At 36.3% G+C, this 18290-nt stretch overlaps 2 protein-coding genes across 4 annotated transcripts; both read left to right on the plus strand.

Moving 5' to 3' along the window:
* Positions 1–1294: 1294 nt before the first annotated feature.
* si:dkey-22f5.9 (liver-expressed antimicrobial peptide 2) lies at positions 1295–3441 on the plus strand. Its single transcript, XM_026234550.1, has 3 exons — positions 1295–1537; positions 2312–2475; positions 2562–3441. The coding sequence occupies exons 1-3, from the start codon at positions 1466–1468 to the stop codon at positions 2599–2601; spliced, it is 276 nt and encodes a 91-aa protein (XP_026090335.1). The 5' UTR covers positions 1295–1465; the 3' UTR covers positions 2602–3441.
* Positions 3442–4152: 711 nt separating this feature from the next.
* phka1b (phosphorylase kinase, alpha 1b (muscle)) lies at positions 4153–18097 on the plus strand. Of its 3 annotated transcripts, none has more exons than XM_026234552.1 (32): positions 4153–4316; positions 5659–5817; positions 6086–6133; positions 6232–6400; positions 6511–6593; positions 6677–6757; positions 7387–7485; positions 7595–7741; positions 8224–8277; positions 8377–8499; positions 8580–8675; positions 8839–8946; positions 9661–9739; positions 9869–10003; positions 10215–10324; positions 10420–10564; positions 10646–10724; positions 10809–10879; positions 11658–11819; positions 11926–12002; positions 12542–12687; positions 12812–12965; positions 13047–13126; positions 13194–13272; positions 13350–13479; positions 15520–15621; positions 15707–15822; positions 15907–15951; positions 16035–16196; positions 16284–16337; positions 16418–16618; positions 17301–18097. In XM_026234552.1, the coding sequence occupies exons 1-32, from the start codon at positions 4239–4241 to the stop codon at positions 17340–17342; spliced, it is 3414 nt and encodes a 1137-aa protein (XP_026090337.1). In that variant the 5' UTR covers positions 4153–4238; the 3' UTR covers positions 17343–18097. The 3 variants fall into 3 exon arrangements, with proteins under 3 accessions (XP_026090337.1, XP_026090336.1, XP_026090338.1); XM_026234551.1 differs by having other exon boundaries at positions 4154–4316; positions 17297–18097; XM_026234553.1 differs by lacking the exons at positions 4153–4316; positions 5659–5817; positions 6086–6133 and having other exon boundaries at positions 6289–6419; positions 17297–18097.
* Positions 18098–18290: the final 193 nt, after the last annotated feature.

Genomic DNA, 18290 nt, shown 5'->3' on the forward strand with positions numbered 1-18290 from the left:
GACATGAATAGCCGAGCGCCGATCCACAAGATCAGACTTCAGCAATCGATTAAGAATGTCTCTCACAGCTGGTTGGTTGTAACTTGTCATACACAGTACACACTGATCTATATTATAGATCAGTGGTCATACCAGAGAAATAATAAACTGCTCATTAGCAACTCATCCTTTTACTCACAATTTATTGAAAAAAGTACTAACGCTACTAGTTATATTATATTATTATATAATATATATATCGTGCCCTAAGCATTAAATAGGTCCACACAAGCGATCAATGAGTGGCTCAATGTTGCCATCTATAGGTGACAATGGAAACAGACTGAGCCTACAGTGATTCCGCAGCGTGATTATATTTGTTACCAAAATTACATGCTGCTGAACTTTACGGACTTTGTGTTGTCCTGAACCTAATGGACTTTGTGTTGTCAAGAACTGTATGGACTTTGTGTTGTCCTGAACCATATGGACTTTGTTTTATCTCTTTAAACGGCATCAAGACTTCTATTCCAAAGAAAAAAAACATGAAACCGTGAGTGTACATCACAAATAATTGATAGTCCACAGATTTTCAAAACAAATATTTAAATAAAATGTGGGACTGGATCACAGTGTTCTGTCATTTGGAGCACATACTGAACCTTCACCGTTCACCTGTGTGAGGTCGTTCAGCATGATGCCTTACAGAGTTCTTAAAATCACTACCTTCATTTAGAGTTAAATATTAAATGTAGCCTATGTGAATGTTTAAAATGTAATCTGATTCATTCCTATTACTGGTCCCCACTTCTTGTAAATTTCCCACCATTAAGTTAATTAATGGTCTTGCGTTGTTACAAATAAAAACTGCATAAAAAACTTAATGCATGACAAGACCAAGACAAGATCTCATAGTATCTGTTACATTATTCCGCCTGTGCCATGTTTTATATTCATATGTTAATTATATTAATTGTATTCATACTTGGGATGACTGATGCAATTGCGTGCAATATTCTTGGTATGATCAGGCCATGTTTTATCTGTGTGAACTTAATGACTTATTGATTTTGAGAGACAAGAACATACTTTTTTCATTAAAGTTATTTAAAAATTCTGAAAAAAAGAATTTGTTTATACAAAAACAGTCTAAACATGATGTAAATGTAGGCTACTGTAAATGTCTCAAACATTTTTTGCAGCACTTCTGAAATCTTTTTTTACTCCCATCGATCCCAGAAGCTAGACAACTAGACATTAATGCCAGTTTAAGCTTACGTAAACTCTCAAATATTTACCAAACGCACTATTTTTATCTTGGCCATGGCCTTGAGCAGAGTAAGAGAGCAGAAGAGACGGATCGACAGAGGGTGGGGAGGTAAGATCAGTGCTGGAGGGTCATAAATACACATGGTCTTTGCAAAGCTCAAGTAATCTTCTGGACACACTGACATACTGGAGTTTTGTGGGAAATTACATTGCCAAAATGCATCTTCATCACTTTAACCTGCCTACATTCGGATATTGCACATTCATTTTGCTAATGCTGATGTACCAGGTAAGTTTAAACCTCTTTCCAACAACTATTTTTCACCCACAGGTATCAAGAACATGTCATACCGGGTTAATTATTTTGTAAAAAACCCACTTTACAGTAAGCTTTCAATTGTTAACATTAGTTGCATTAATTTACCTTAACTAACCCTGAACAATACTAGCGGATGCTAATTTCAACACATTTCTTAAAATCAAAATAGTTAACGCACTGTGAGGTATAGCACGATCAATGAACAACTGTATTTTTAAGAGCTAACAATTCAAAAAGATTAATAAATTATAAAAAAATACACTGCTAACAGTTAATGTTCGCTAATGCATTAACTAATATTAACAAATGCGACCTTATATTAAAGTGTTACCCCATTAATCAAGTTTTTAATAATAATAATAGTTATTATATTTAAATTTTTATTTTAGTATTATTGATATTACATATGTTAGCAGTATGCATAATAATAATAATAATAATAATTAATTAATTATTACATTATATTATTATTATATTTAAAATTATATTTTATTATTACTAATATTGCATATGTTAGCAGTGTGCATAATAGTAATTAATTAATTATTACATTATTATTATTACATTATTATTATTATTATTATTATTAATAATAATAATAATAATAATAATATTACATATGTTAGCAGTGTGCATAATAGTAATAATAATAATTAATTAATTATTACATTATTATTATTAATATTACACATGTTAGCAGTATGCATATGTTCACTGCTGACTGAGTGCTGTATGTTACTGTAGGTATCTACCGTGCCAGTAGTGACTCCTGAGGTGCGATCAGATCTTCAGTCATCACATATACTTCATCGCAAGATCCGAATGTCCCCTCTGTGGCGAATCATGGGGTTCAAACCATATGGAGCCTACTGCCATGACAACATAGAGTGTATTACAGGTTTCTGCAGGTAAGTCACCGCTGTCATCATTTCCTTTCATTTGAAGTCCCAAACCTGCCCTGAATCTGAAAACTGATTATATTTTCTACCCCCAGGAACGGTCACTGTTCGTTTAATGAGCCTGTTCATTCTTAGTGGATTGGAAGCCTGAAAAATAGTAATTTATGAGTCAACCTAATCAACATATATATGTATATATAAAATGGCCATATGTTTCAAGCACTTTAATTTCTGAACTGTATATAGCACAGTATGTGTAGAGTATGTGGCCAAATCTGACTTGAAAAGTTACATTACAGTGTGTACGTTTAATGTTCAAGCCATTTAAAAAAAACTTGTTGTTTATTAACAATGATGTTAAACCTGACTCTTGGGGTTTATATTTGACTTGTGCTTATCAATACACAATTAACAAAACTGTAAGTGCATTGTAAATATACTTAACAGGCTTTATTAATCTGTATGAACTTTTTTTATAATCTTTTAATTTGTTTAATGCATCATTAAGAATCACAGTGCCGTAAAAGTGCATTTGTTACTGTTTAGAATGTGGACTTGCTGGAGTTACTGAGGCTAACATTTTTATTTTAGGATTTATATATGTATGAAATAATTATATTCATGTGATATTTGATATAAAGTACTGTATTTAGCCATGAGGGCATACAGAAGGCCTCAGCAGTGTTAATTAAGATATAGGCACAGGGCCAGTAATTGATTGTAATTGACAGCAGCACATATCTTTCTCAGGATATTCCATGTTCTGAGAGACCCAGTTCTAATGGCAAAGGGCCCTGAAGTAGCTCAGTATCCACATGTTAGTGAGAGGAGTATTTGCACAAGAATGTACTGTAACAGACTGATGTCATTGTACTTGAACGACCTCCAAATGAACCCAGATTGCATGTTCCTTTTCTGACACTAGAGCAAAGTTTAAGTTAATCAAATAAACCACTAACAGGTTCATTATTTCAAGTTACAATTCTTATTTGTGATCCGGTATCCATTTCTGAAATGTTCATCCTCAAATATGCATTTTTTTCGAAGCCTTAGCACAGTTTCTTTTTTTTTTATTTACACTATTTATAAAATGTTATATTATAAACAAAAATGTCCACGATAAAAACATATGATTTTACAGTTAACATAATGTATTATCACAGATAGTATGCTGATAATTAGTTCACCATGTAGTTTTTTACATGGCCAGTAGGTGTTAACAAGTGACTGTGTCTGTTTAATCATTAAATAGTTCAAACAAACACCAATTCAAACATCATTGTTGTGTATTGCACTGAGATGACCAATGGTGGATTCCACTAGACTCCTCTTCATCAAAAACAGACTGCATGTCAGTAGCATCTAAATAGTAGTTGCTCATTATAACTTCTTGGTTATTGAAGTATTGTATAGATATCAGACTAACAATCATGTTGTTGGCTAAATAGACTGATTCATTTTGTAAGTAACAAGCATGTTGAATCGTTGGGACAATATACAGATATGGCATCTCGTTAATTTAAAAAATGTATTCTATTTTACTTCATATGAATGATTTTGATGGAAACTGCACCTGTTAATACAAGACAGGGTGCGCCTCAACAGCAGTTACATCGTCTGATGTAATAGAATACCACTGAACAACCTGTCCTTAAGGCTTTGACATTTGCCTGCCTCACATGTACGGTATTTGATACTTGCCCACCAGCAGCTAAGCCAAGTCCACACTGCTAGTGAGATAGAACCATAGCAGCATTTACGAAACAAGCAAAATGAGAAGCCGCAGTAATTCCGGAGTGAAACTGGACAACTATGCCAGAATGTTGCAACAGACAATCCTCTGTCACCAGGTGAGCCTGAATCATCTCACTTTCACCGATTATAAGGGAACAGCCAGTACAAAAATAAACATTACAGACATAAACACACATATTCTTGCTGTGTTGACATCTATTGATTAACAAATCAATAGATTAGTCTTGTGAAAAGAAGTAGGCTTACACTTTAGCATACTTTTAAGAATGCAAATAATACACTTAAAGTTAAAACTGGATGTAATGTTTTCAGACATTTAATGACATATTTTTGCGATTAAATTAAAATGTAATATGGTTATTAATTATAGTTATTAATTAAACGGAATTAGTTGAATTTAATACTGCTTTTTACATTTTAATATGTACGTTTATAATTATGATATCTTTGAAATGAGTGATTAAAAGTGTACTGCTGAATATACTGACAAACATTTATGGCAAACTAAAATATACTTCAGTGTAATTGTAATTAAGCTTGTACATTTAAAATATATTAACTTTAAATGTAATACTGAGTAACACACTACAGTGTGCTTTAGTATTTAGAAGTGTACTTCCTCAAAGCATGTCAAAAGATTATTAAAATCATACTTATAATTCAGTTTAAGTGCACTTAAAGGGACAGTACACTATAACATTTGATCATTTACACACCCTTGTGTCATTCCAAACCTGTACTCTTCTATTTCCTCTGTTGAACACAATAGAAGATATTTTGAAGGATGTTGATAACCAAACAGTTGATTTCCATTGTATTTTCGTCCATACAATGGAAGTCAATGGGAGCTGAAACAGTTTAGTAACCAGCATTCTTCAAAATATCTCCTTTTGTGTTCCACTGTAGAAACTCTTACAGGTGTGACAATGATGATGACAGTATTTTCATATTGGGGGAGGGTGGGGGGGGGGGGGCTGTCCTTTTAACGTGTTATTAAAAATAGTCATGAAAGTATACTTCTTCCTTGTATTTCAGTAATAATCAGTTACCTGCAAGTACATTTAAAAATATTTTAAAGATTTGAAGTACACTACAAGTGAACATTCAATACAATTAAACACAGCCCTTTTTCACAAGGGAGTTGTGAGTTGAGAATACCATTTGAGAATATTTTATGGAATTAATTATTTGAAGAATTTTATCATGCATTATTTAATGCAACAAGGTTGTGTTAATGTACAATTACGAATTTAAAAAGTTATTTTAAAAAGTTTAATTTAGGTAAAAATTTAATTTCAAAGTGTCATATGCTTTAAATGTCACATGCCAGGCCATTGGTGTCACTTTAAATGGTCACATATACTAAATATAGTTGATTTGAGTATGGCAGACCCTCAGGATGGTGAGGTATATATGTTTCCTTATGATATTTTGCAGGATCCGGTGACAGGGTTGCTCCTAGGAGATGAGACGTCACTTCACGCCTGGGTTAGAGACAATGTGTACAGCATCCTGTCTGTGTGGGCTCTGAGTCTGGCCTACAGGAAGAATGCAGACAGAGATGAAGACAAAGCCAAAGCCTATGAACTGGAGCAGGTTGGTTCATGCATAGTGAGATCAGCTGCAAACAAAACCATGCAATTTTGTCAAAGGGCATCAGAGGCCATGTCTGCTCATGTCCCAGACATTTCATATTTTCTGCTCATTAGTGTTTGTGTCTGGGAGACCATGGAAAATGTCAGAGGGCAAATCATTTGACTCGTGTTTCTTTCATGGTCATAGCAGATGGAGAGGATAAGGTCACGGCCAAAGCTCACTGCTCTCTTTCTCTCTCTCTTGTTCTCTGTCTCTTCTCATCCTGTAGAGTGTGGTCAAACTCATGCGAGGACTACTGCAGTGTATGATGAGACAGGTAGAGATAAACCGCATACCATATGTTCAGGGAGGATGTTGCATATGAACCAGCCAGAAACTTTTTGTATAATAACTGAGCCTGTGTTTATTTGTCAGCTTGATAAGGTGGAGAAGTTCAAGTACAGCAAAAACACCAAAGATTGCCTTCATGCGAAGTACCATACAGGAACTTGTGCGACTGTAGTTGGTGATCAGGAGTGGGGACATCTACAGGTGGACGCTACCTCCATCTTCCTGCTCTTTCTGGCCCAAATGACAGCATCAGGTTGAACTGAACTTTTAAAGTAAAGTAACACTAGTGTTTGCAGCACGCAATGGATTCAGAGTGCATTAATTGAATAAAGTGTCTCTGAACCATGTTCTTGTGTGGATTAGGGCTGAAAATTGTTTACACACGTGATGAGGTCGATGTTGTCCAGAATCTGATCTTTTACATTGAGTCTGCGTACAAAGTGGCGGTAAGCACCACAATCCTGTTCAGACACAGAAAGACTTTCGACACAGGTTTTCCATGAATATTAAGACTTTAAATGGTTCAAAGGATTTTGGAATGTGGGAACGAGGAGACAAGACCAACACAGGGATCCCTGAGATAAATGCCAGCTCTATTGGAATGGCAAAGGTAAAATATTTAAATTTTTAGTGATAAATTGCACAGTCAGTTAAAGCTGCAGTTGGTAACTTTTGACGCTCTAGTGGTTAATAAACAGAACTGCTTGCGTCTTGCGGAAGAACATCGTAGCCGGAACTACTTCTCTCTGTTTATGTCTATGAAGAATCACAAAGGTACTGGGTTACTCCGCCGCGGTACCCCCGAAGCAATCTAAAATAGTCCGAATATAAACACTTATTATAGGTGCACCCTAGTGATTCAGGACAGGCTAAAAACACGGTTTGGAAAATGGATTCATGGTGTACTCGCTTATTATATACATTTTTCTACATTTTGAACACAAACAAAGTTACGGAGCGCATCTCTGATTGGTTGTTTCTTAACGGGAGCGATGTACTTCTGCAAATGGCAGTAGGAACACTGGGAGGAGCCAAAGGAGCTTGATTTTTTCACAGATTATCTGTCTCATATTCTACTGTCAGGACATAATGACAGGTTTAACAAATATGTAAAAAATATATTTTTTACAAAAGTTACCTACTGCAGCTTTAAGAATTGGTATCACATGTCAAAGTGTCACATAACTGATCTCCATGGGATAAAATAATATGACCTATTGTTAATGCATGTTTATTCAGGCAGCTCTGGAGGCCTTGGATGGACTGAATCTTTTTGGTGCCAAGGGCGGCCCAGAGTCCGTCGTACACTCTTTAGCTGATGACATTCAGCACTGCCAAGTAATAAACGAATTTATGATGTCACACATAGGAGGACAGCATCCATACTGTGAGGTCTTCATGTCTCCTGGAAGTAAATGTTTTTCTCTTTCTGAAACCTTTACATAAGTCTATTCTCAGCTCCATGCTGCCAAGGGCATCAACATCCAAAGAGGTGGACGCTGGGGTTCTTTCCATCATCTCTTATCCAGCATTTGCGGTTGAGGACATTAACATTGTTAACATCACCAAAGAAGAAATCATTTCAAAACTTCAGGTGAATACCAGTGTCTTCAGATATGGGTATTGGTAAATCTTTTTTTTTTTTTTATCAGATTTTACTCTTGACAGAGTCTTGAGGTCTGTGTGTAGCATTTTAACATATTTCTTGTGTTTTGTCTCATGAATGTCTTCACGACAGCTATTTCCATGAGTTATAGAATACATGAAAGTGAAGCTGGACTACTAAAACAATTTAAGAAATCTTTTTTTTCTAAATAGGTATAAAAATTGAATTTTTAAGACAAAATTGAACTTCAGACTTGAAATTGAGTTAATACATATACACAGTAATACAATGTAATTAAATATATGTATAAAAATGTATTCAGATTCATTTAATTTTTAAGTATTATTTATCATAATTTTTTTTTTTAATGATATGAATTAAATAAAAACATGCAAACTGTGCATTTATTTTTTTAAGTCTGACAAACTCCTTATTTTACTGTGTTTATTTGCCCCTGTACTTTCTCACAGGGCAGATACGGATGCTGTCGCTTTCTTAGAGATGGACATAAAACTCCCCGAGAGGTAAAACCTAGCGTGAACAATTTATCAGGAAATATGTCATAGATGTGTGGTTGTCTTTTGGGTGTTCGGAGCTTATTCTTAAGCTCATTCATTTCTAAGGACCCTAATCGATTGCACTACGAGTCATCAGAGCTGAAGCTCTTTGAGAACATAGAGTGTGAATGGCCACTGTTCTGGACATACCTCATCCTGGATGGCGTTTTTATCAACAGTCCAGAACAGGTAAAGACAATTCACTATATTGACAATAAATAACCAACTATTCCTTAGAAAACAATGCCTTGCTTGTTCCTCTCTTTCAGGTTCAGGAGTACAGAGAGTCTTTAGACAGCATTCTCATCAGAGGGAAGAATGGATTACGATTGGTCCCTGAGCTTTACACTGTTCCTCCAGATAAGGTACAACCTGGACACACTTAGTTACTTTGCTCTCAACACTAAAGCACTGGATTTTGTACTGTTATGATGAAACACCTAAATCCAGACTCCTGGTCGAGTTATTCTATGTGGGTTATTCCCAAAGAAAAACGGACTTTCACCCTGTATGTGTCATTTCAACTAGGTTGAAGAAGAGTATGTTAACCCTCACACCGTAGAGAGAGTGCCAGGAGGCAAGTGTCCACTGAAATGGGGCCAGTCGCTGTACATATTGGGTAACCTGCTGGCAGAGGTACGATAAATTCCACAAATATCGGCCGATATGGTAATGCTGTACTGTAGTGTTTATCAATCTGTTACCCGAGGCCACACTGCACATTAAATATCCCTTACGAAACACATAATTCCACTCATTCACCCTGTTCATCTCATTAGCACAGTTCAATGCAATTATTAAAATCAGGGAATGCCCTGCAACAAAACCATATATACTGTACAATGAAAAATTATTGAGATATATTATGTTATGTCAACAAAATTATATTTAAGGGTAAGATCAGGTAGAAATAACTCTTTAACATAACAATTGCGAATTACATTTTTTGCATTTATTATATATATATATTTATATATTTTTATAAAACATTTTTCATTGTTTTTTTTTTGTTTCTGTTTCAAATAAAACCCTAGAAAATTGCATATCATGCAGCATGCCTATTTGAAAATAGAAAATTGTTATTTTACATTTTTTAAATAAAAAGAAAAAAATCCACACGATTTTTACTGTATTTTTCATTAAATAAATTCAGTTCATTCTTACTCAAAACCACTCATTTATGGGTAAAATAGAGCTTTTGAAGGTACTATGGCACTATTATTTAGTAAATAACTACAAATGAACACTACACTGACACTTTGCGGCTATGAAACTGAGACAAACATATCATGATCAGCTAAAGAACATGTTCCTGTATATATAAAATAATATTAGATTTTTATTTTATAGGGTTTTTTAGCACCTGGTGAAATCGATCCTCTCAATAGACATCTCTCTACTGTCCCCAAGCCTGATGTTGTGGTTCAAGGTAAGACCTATGTTTGACAGTAGCTAAATCTGGCTTAATCAATTTAGAAATCTGTTTGATGTTGCATATTACATAAGTATTCTATCTGACCATATTTACACTGGCCGTTGTCCATTTTTATGCTTTCAGTGTCTATCCTGGCAGAAAGCGACGAGATTAAACAGCTCCTACAGAGCCATGGAATTGACTCAGAAACCCCGGAGGACGTTCACCCAATCCGAGTTCAGCCCTCTAGAGTCCTCAGTCACATCTATGCCAGACTAGGTGAGCTCAGGGCAGAATTCAAGGGCAGAAGTCAAGTCACCATCATTTATATAGCACTTGTTTCAAAGCAGCTTCACAGAAATAAATGTTGCAAATGTCTTCAGATATGACACACATTCTGCTCTTAATCAGCTCTAAAAAGACAGTAGTGTCATTATTCATATATATCAATTCATATATACATATATATATAATTATTTTTTTCTTTCAGGGCGTAACCAAAGACTGCGATTGACTGGACGGCCGTACCGGCGAATTGGTGTGCTGGGAACATCCAAATTCTACATTATTCGCGACACCATATTTACCTTCACACCTCAAGTACGTGAGTGTATGATTTTAAATTTGCTGTTAGAGTCTATCCGAACATTCAGTATCCCCTCAGTTGCTGGTTTTGGTCCTAATCGAATGTTCAGTTCGTAGACCATCATGAGTTCTATCTGGCCCTGGACAATCACATGATTGTGGAAATGCTCCGCATCGACATCTCCTACCTCTGCTCTCGCTGGAGGATGACCGGCCGACCCACAGTAACTTTCCCAATTTCACACGACATGCTCAGTGAGTGTCCTCATCACCACGTGCACACAGCAGCTTTCTCATTCTGAAAGCTGAGATTCATTTCGTTTTTGTCCTTTGTAGCCGACGATCACAAGCACATTGATCCTGCTGTTTTGGCAACCCTGAAAAAACTACAGGACGGTTACTTTGGAGGAGCAAGGTAACGTATTTAAAGCGGTCAGCACATTCAATATTTGTCACATACCTAAGGCAGCCCAAAATCATATCAGTTTTACATTTCAAGGGTTAAGACTGGGAAACTTTCTGCTTTTCTTGACACCTCCTGTTGTGCCCATCTTACATTTATGGATTGTGGTGAGTGAGCCACCAGTCAGCAGCACGTATTATGAGATTTTCTCTTGAAAAAACAAAAAACATAAAGGGATAATTCATCCTAAAATAAAAAATAAATTACTTTCTTCTGTGGAACACAGGATGTTTTCAAAAATACAATTAAAGTCAATTGGGTCCATTGTTGCTACTGACTTTCAAAATATGAAAAATTGTCTGCTTTTGTGTTCCACATACAGAGAATGTAATTAAGAGTCAGAACAGCATGATGGTGGGTAAATGATGACAGAATTTCAATTTTGCAAAAAAAGAGTAGTGCACTTAATTATATTGAGTGTGCACTTGTAGTTTTCATCAAATCCTGAAAACATATTTTTCATTCTACTTTGCATGTGCCTTGCCTGTGTTGATGGATCTGACTTCGTTGAAGAGTCTCATTCATAAAGAACCTCTGAAACAATGATAAAATCCACTAGTCTGATAAAGACTTTAATTTGAAAGATTTTTTGTTTAGATGGTTAAGTCAGTTGCCAGGGTTTTTTGGCTGTTAACTTGCAGTTTTGGCTTTTTCTGCATGACATTTTATGTTGAAATATGTGGTCTGCAGTTGACAGTCACTCTGTCGGACAGTTTGCTTAGTTGCATGGGCGGATGGAGGCTTGAGAAGCAGTTTTGTGATGGAGCAGCAACTGCTGTGTCAGTTATATATATTGACACATGTGGTGAAATATTCAATTACTTCACAAAAAACGCGCTCATTCCTCTGAGGTTTTTATTTAATTGTGTGTGTATGTGTGTGTAGAGGTGGATGACCTGGCTGTGTATCTGGACCAGCTACTGGCAGTTCCTCAACAGACTCCCATTAGTGCCACTAAAGGAGGCCTAAACCGCTTCAGGGCAGCAGTCAAAAAGACTCAGGAGATGGTGTCTCTGGTGCACAAGGCCAGAGAGCTCAATATACTCAGTGAGTTCTTAAAAAGACAGTCAGTCATTTTGACATTGTTCAGAGAACAGGCGCCTTTTCAAACGCTCAGAAATAATTCATGATTTCATTCTGACCTCCTTTGCAGATGTGCATATGTACCTTCCAACAAAACTTTTCCAGTCTCCGGCACCAAACCTTAATTTGCTGGATTGCAAAGAAAAGGTAGATAACACTAAACTGCAGGCTTGCACTGTGAACATTTAAGCAATAATTTGAATAATCATCTGGCTGTCTCTGCTTTCAAAATGGTCAGAATCCATGAATAAAATCCTATACATTTCTACACAGAGAAACCAAAGGTGTAAACCTTCCAAGACAGATCTATGGTGATAGAAATGTATATAAACATTTAAAAATAAATGAACACTTCGTTTAAACTGTAATGATATTTCACTGTATTTTTGATCAAATGAATGCAGCCTTGGTGAGCATAAGAGACTTAATTCAAAAACATGTACCATTTGATGCCATCTTTAAAGCTGCCAAGGATTCAGGTGGACCTTTGCCTTTTTTCACAGTTCAAAACACTGTTTGTAATAGTTGTCATTCATTTCAGAGAGATCTTTTTATTGAATGTTTCCTGGAGATTCTGTATCTGGAGAAAATCAATGGGAAAATTGCTATCTGGGACTGTTCAAAATGGCTCTATTGCAGGTGTCCACATCTCACAAAGAGCTGTAATGACTTTTTCTTCTGCAAAGGCATCTGAGACACAGGCCCCTCAACCTACAAACCTGCCCAGAGATTTCAATGGTGGGATTGACTACCCAGCCTTAGTGCAGATGCTGAAACAAAGTCAAAACTTGCAGGATCAGGCTGATATTCTCTATATCCTGTTCAAAGACAAGTCAGTAATGCCGAAACCATTTAATGAGTTTTGTTATATCTGTGCCTTGAAAAGAGCTGTACTGTGACTGTGGAGGATGAGGATTGTTTTTCAAATGGAATGATGTTGGGATTTCTTTTATAAGGGGAATGGATTGGGACACCAAAATGCATGGGAAAGGTTGGACGGTAAGACAACTACTGAGTGATTTGTATGAAAGAGCAGGAAACCTAAAACACTGGGGCCTCATCCGGATGATCTGTGGGATGCTACGCAAGAAAGTAGAGGAGCTGGATGCTGTGAGTAGCAGATTTTCTGTATCTGCATGTAACTTAATTTTTCTCTGAATGTGGTTATTAGAGATTTTTTACCATTGACAGGCCTGCTCAGATTTGCTTATTCATCAGAAACATCTAACAGTTGGCCTTCCCCCTGAACCAAGAGAGAAAACGATTTCAGCGTGAGTACAGATACATATGTTCACATTTAGGTTTACCTCATCATATGCAATCTTTGTCTCTGTATAGCCCTATGCCCCCAGATAAGCTGGCAAGGCTGATCGAGGAAGCTAGTGAGAACAACCTCACCATCGCTGTTCTCACTCAGGTTAGAGATGCAGCTCAGATCCACATCTCAACCTTGTACATTTGAATTCCACTGACACTCTTGTATGCTCCTGGCAGGAGATAATGGTGTTTCTGGCTATGAGTATTCGTACCCAGCCAAAAATCTTCAGTGAAATGTTTCGCCTCCGAATTGGTCTCATTCTTCAGGTCATGGTCACAGAGCTTGCCCAGTCCCTCGACTGTTCAGGTATCTCAGTTGCCGTTTCATTAAACTCCTTTATTAAATGCTTAACTTTTGCAGTAAACTATTTTGTTCATTCTGTTTTATTAGGACTGTAAGTTATTAGAGTTAACTTCAAAAATACTGTAATTAAAAGAAGCCAGTGATCAGCTCAAAAATGGTCATTGATATGAAAAAACAACAACAACATTGACTTCTAAAGTCACTTTGTTCAGTGATTTACTCATCTACTGTAACGTTATCTTTGAATTATCTTCATTTGAGGGATTTCTCATCAAATATTGATATACACTACCTTTCAGAAGCTTGGGGTTGGCAGGATTTTTTTTATGTTTTTGAAAGAAGCTTCTAAATCAAAAATACAGTAAAAATTGTAATATTGTGAGAAACGAAACATTAATAAAATGTAATATATTCCTGTGATGGCAAAGCTGAATTTTCAGTATCCATTACTCCAGTCTTCAGTTTTACAGTTTTTCAGAAATCACTCTTATAGGGATAGTTCATCCAAAAATGAAAATTAGATGTTTATTTGGTTACCCCCAGTGGATCCAAGATGTAAGTGACTTTGTTTCTTCGGTATAAAAACAAATTATGATTTTTTGCTCCAGTCGTTGCAGTCTTTCAGTCATACAATGCATGGCAAATGGTAACAGAATCTATGAGTAAAAAAAACATCCATAGACAAATCCATATTAAAGCTGCAATAGGTAACTTTTGTAAAAATATATTTTTTACATATTTGTTAAACCTGTCATTATGTCCTGACAGTAGAATATGAGACAGATAATCTGTGAAAAAATCAAGCTCCTCTGGCTCCTCCCAGTGGTCCTATTGCCATTTGCAGAAATTACTCCGCTCCCGGTAAGAAAAGAACCAATCAGAGCTGCGCTCCGTAACTTTGTTTGTGTTCAAAATGTAGAAAAATTTATATAATAAGCGAGTACACCATGAATCCATTTTCCAAACCGTGTTTTTAGCTTGTCCGGAATCACTAGGGTGCACCTATAATAAGTGTTTATATTCGATTATTTTAGATTGCTTCGGGGATACCACGGCGGAGTAACCCAGTACCGTTGTGATTCTTCATAGACATAAACAGAGAGAAGTAGTTCCGGCTACAATGTTCTTCCGCAAGACGCAAGCAGTTCTGTTTATTTACCGCTAGAGCGTCAAAAGTTCCCTACCGCAGCTTTAAACCCTGCGGCTTGTGATGATACATTGATGTGTAAAGACACAAAATGATCGGTCTGTGCAAGAAACTGAACAGTATTGATATATATTTCTTTACCTCTGATTCACGCAATGTCCGAACTGTTGGAACTCTTGTTAACGTGCTTCACAGCAACAAGCATGTGAGGCATTCTTCTTCTTCTTCTTCTTGCATTATGGCGGATCGCAGACTTATACGTGTGTTGCTGCCACCTATCTCTCAAATGGACCATTGACGCTCTATCTACAACCTCAATTATGAGCAGCAGGGTTTAATAGGGATTTGTCTGTGCAGGTTTTTTTTACTCTCATAGATTCTGTTACCATTAGCCATGCAATGTTTGACTGAGAGACTGCAACGACTTGAGTTAAAAATCATAATGTGTGTTCTACTAAAGAAACAAAGTCACCTACATCTTGGATGCCCTGGGGGTAAGCAGATAAACATCAAATTGTAATTTTTGGGTGAACTATCCCTTTAATATGCTGATTTGGTGAATTTCTTATTACCAATATGTTGAAAACAGTTGTGCTGCTTAATATTTTTGTGGAAACTATGATCATTTTCTTTTTTCTTTTTTTTTTGTAACATAAATTTCGCTTTTGATTAATGATTAATGAATGATTATAATGATGATTATGATTAATGTAATGCAACCATTATTTTCTGAACTCAAAACTTTGAACGGCGTTGTATATAAGATTGGAATAACATTAAATCAATTCATTTTTTAATCAATTGGCAAGCCTAGTTGATATTATTTTAGTACTCTGGTTGAAAGCACACAAGTCATCATATCATGTTATATCTTATCAGTCTTTTTTGTTTTTTAGGTGAGGAGGCTACAGAGAGTTTGATGAACATGAGCCCATCTGAGATGAAGAACCTGCTGGTTCACATTCTCAGTGGCAAAGAGTTTGGGGTTCAAAAAAGTGGTAAATATATTAATCCATTGCCAACATCATACTCGCCCATGAAGTCTGTGTATTTGTATATTTATGAGTTTTATTTTTGGGCCAGTGCACTCAACAGGAAATGTGGTCAGCTGTGATGTCAATATCGAAGACAAGAGCAAATCCAGCTCTACCAGACCTGAAGTGAAAGTTGCAAGTAAACAGGGTGATGATATCAAACTGGTGAGAAAAGACTTGGGTTTAGGACAGTTATGTTTCAGTATAATGGCAGTAGATAAAGACCATGTCCTTTTCTGTGTCCTTAAGGCTGTGTCAGTTCATTCGCTGGATATTGGAAATATCGAATCAGGGGTAAGTGGACCAGAAGCAAACAAACTTCTTTTCCAAGCTTGAGCTTTTTCCTTTTAGGTGTAATTAATCTGATTGTTTTCCAGAGATACAGACTTCCATCCATTGAATCATTTCAAGGATCATTAGGAGCCACGTTGGTGCGTGACAGCAGACATGGCCAGTGGCTTCGGCGCAGACGTCTTGATGGAGCTCTCAACAGAGTCCCTTTTGGTTTCTATCAGAATGTCTGGAAGATTCTGCAGAAGGTGTGTGGGACACTTTATATGGATTGCCAAAGCTGGGTTATTCATTAAGGTTGTACTTTAAAATAACTTCCCTTTCTTGTAATTTAGTGTCACGGGCTGTCCATTGAGGGCTTTGTGCTTCCATCCTCAACCACACGAGAGGTAAAAAATCTTAAGAGATAAAATTAAGTGACATTTAGTTTTAATTTCACAAAATTATATTAAAAAGGTGCCATTTTTAGATGACTCCCGGTGAAATCAAGTTTGCAGTGCATGTGGAAACAGTCCTGAACCGGATATCTCAACCTGAATACCGGCAGTTGTTGGTGGAGGCCATCCTGGTCCTGACCATGTTGGCAGAGTTGGACATCCAGAGTTTGGGTGGGGTCATTCAGGTGGAGAGGATTGTACAAATGGCCAGTCACATGTTCTACAATGATCAGGTTATCATGAGGAGATTCATGGGTCCTTTAAACACCTTGTTTTGCAATGCGAAAGTAAGCTTCTTTCTGCGAATGTGCAAGACTTCCAATTCATTAGCCATTATAGGTAAATAAACAGAAAAATAACAAGGTGCAGTAAACCGCAAAGCTTTTTGTGCTACTAAACAGTGTGTTTATGATTATGATAATTATATAATATAATATGATAACAATACCAGTGTGTAATATCACGCAGCATAATGGAATGTCTTTGTGTAGCAAAAATAACTGAAAGCAGTTATCCTTGCACATTCAAGTTATATGCTCTTATGTTAAAAAGAAAACCATATGAAGTGACAAGACAATTATATGGCATTTAATTAATATATATATCTAAATATATATATATATATATATATATATATATATATATATAATTATTTTTTTTTATTTTTTTTTGAGAACCGTAGCCTGTTATTAGCAATTGAAGCTACTACTGTATATGTTCCAAAATATTTCTTTAAAATATCTTACATTCAGAGAAAATTTTATATTTTTTACTCATTCTGAGCTTATATAGATTTTTGTCCACTAAAATACTCCCTAGCCTAGACTAAGAACATTCCTCCCGCAGTGGCACAGGAAACTGCACTGGTCAAGAAATTCATTAGCACTAATAACTGAATTCTGTTTGTGCAGAAAGAACTGGGAGCTGATGAGAGTCTTCTTGAGAAGGATCACATGACTGGCATCTGCAGGCTGATGTACGACAGCTCCCCCAGTGGCCGTTTTGGGAGCATGACCTACCTTTCCAAAGCAGTGGCTAGTTATGTTGAAGACTTTCTTCCCAGTGGAGCTTGTGCCTTTCAGTGAAGCTCACATTGAACTATCACATTGAACTGTAATACTATCACAGTTTCATTTTAAATGTAGATAGTGATATATTAATGATCTTAGATATTTGCATGAAAAAGTAAAGGCAAGTTAATTGTGAAGTGTGTTACTTTTGCTCCATTAACTTCACCAAATATGCCTTTGTTCAACCCGAGTCCTGTCCAAAACATGCAAACTGCTTAGCATTAGCAAATTAGCCAAAAAGCATCTTACTCCATTGATGGCTGTTCAAAAGTAGCTGTGTACTTGTCACACCTTGTCTCCACCTCTGACTTTTACATTTCCCTACATTTCCCATAATCCTTTGCTGGACTCATCGTTGTTAATTGCCTTCACCTGTATCTCATTATCTCATCAGCTCTATTTAAAGCCTGGTTATACACATGCACAGAGCTCAGTATAGTTAGGCTGTAGTGTTCCTGTGGTTCCTAGTTGCCTTGCCTTTACTTGGACCTTTTCCCTGGTTTACTTATCATTTGCCTGCCCCAACTTTCGCCTGTTTATCGGATTACTTTTTGTCTCATTCTGGATTTTACCTGTTTGCTGTTGATTGACCCTGCCTGTTTTGACCTCTCTATAAAATAAAGCCTGAACTTGAATCCTCCACTACATTGTCACGTCTTGTCATGGTTTTATTTTAGGCTTCAGTTGAAAAGTGCTTGGTTTGTAGTGCTGTATCTGAAATTGCCCCCTATAGAGTGCTGTAGTGATATATTTTTGTAAGTCAACCCAGTAGTCGGCATTAGCCTAGTTCGCTTTTTTTAAGACAAGTAAAGCTTTTAAGATCACATTACTGATA

Source organism: Carassius auratus, chromosome 46 (assembly GCF_003368295.1).
Source record: "Carassius auratus strain Wakin chromosome 46, ASM336829v1, whole genome shotgun sequence".
Lineage (NCBI taxonomy): Eukaryota > Metazoa > Chordata > Actinopteri > Cypriniformes > Cyprinidae > Carassius > Carassius auratus.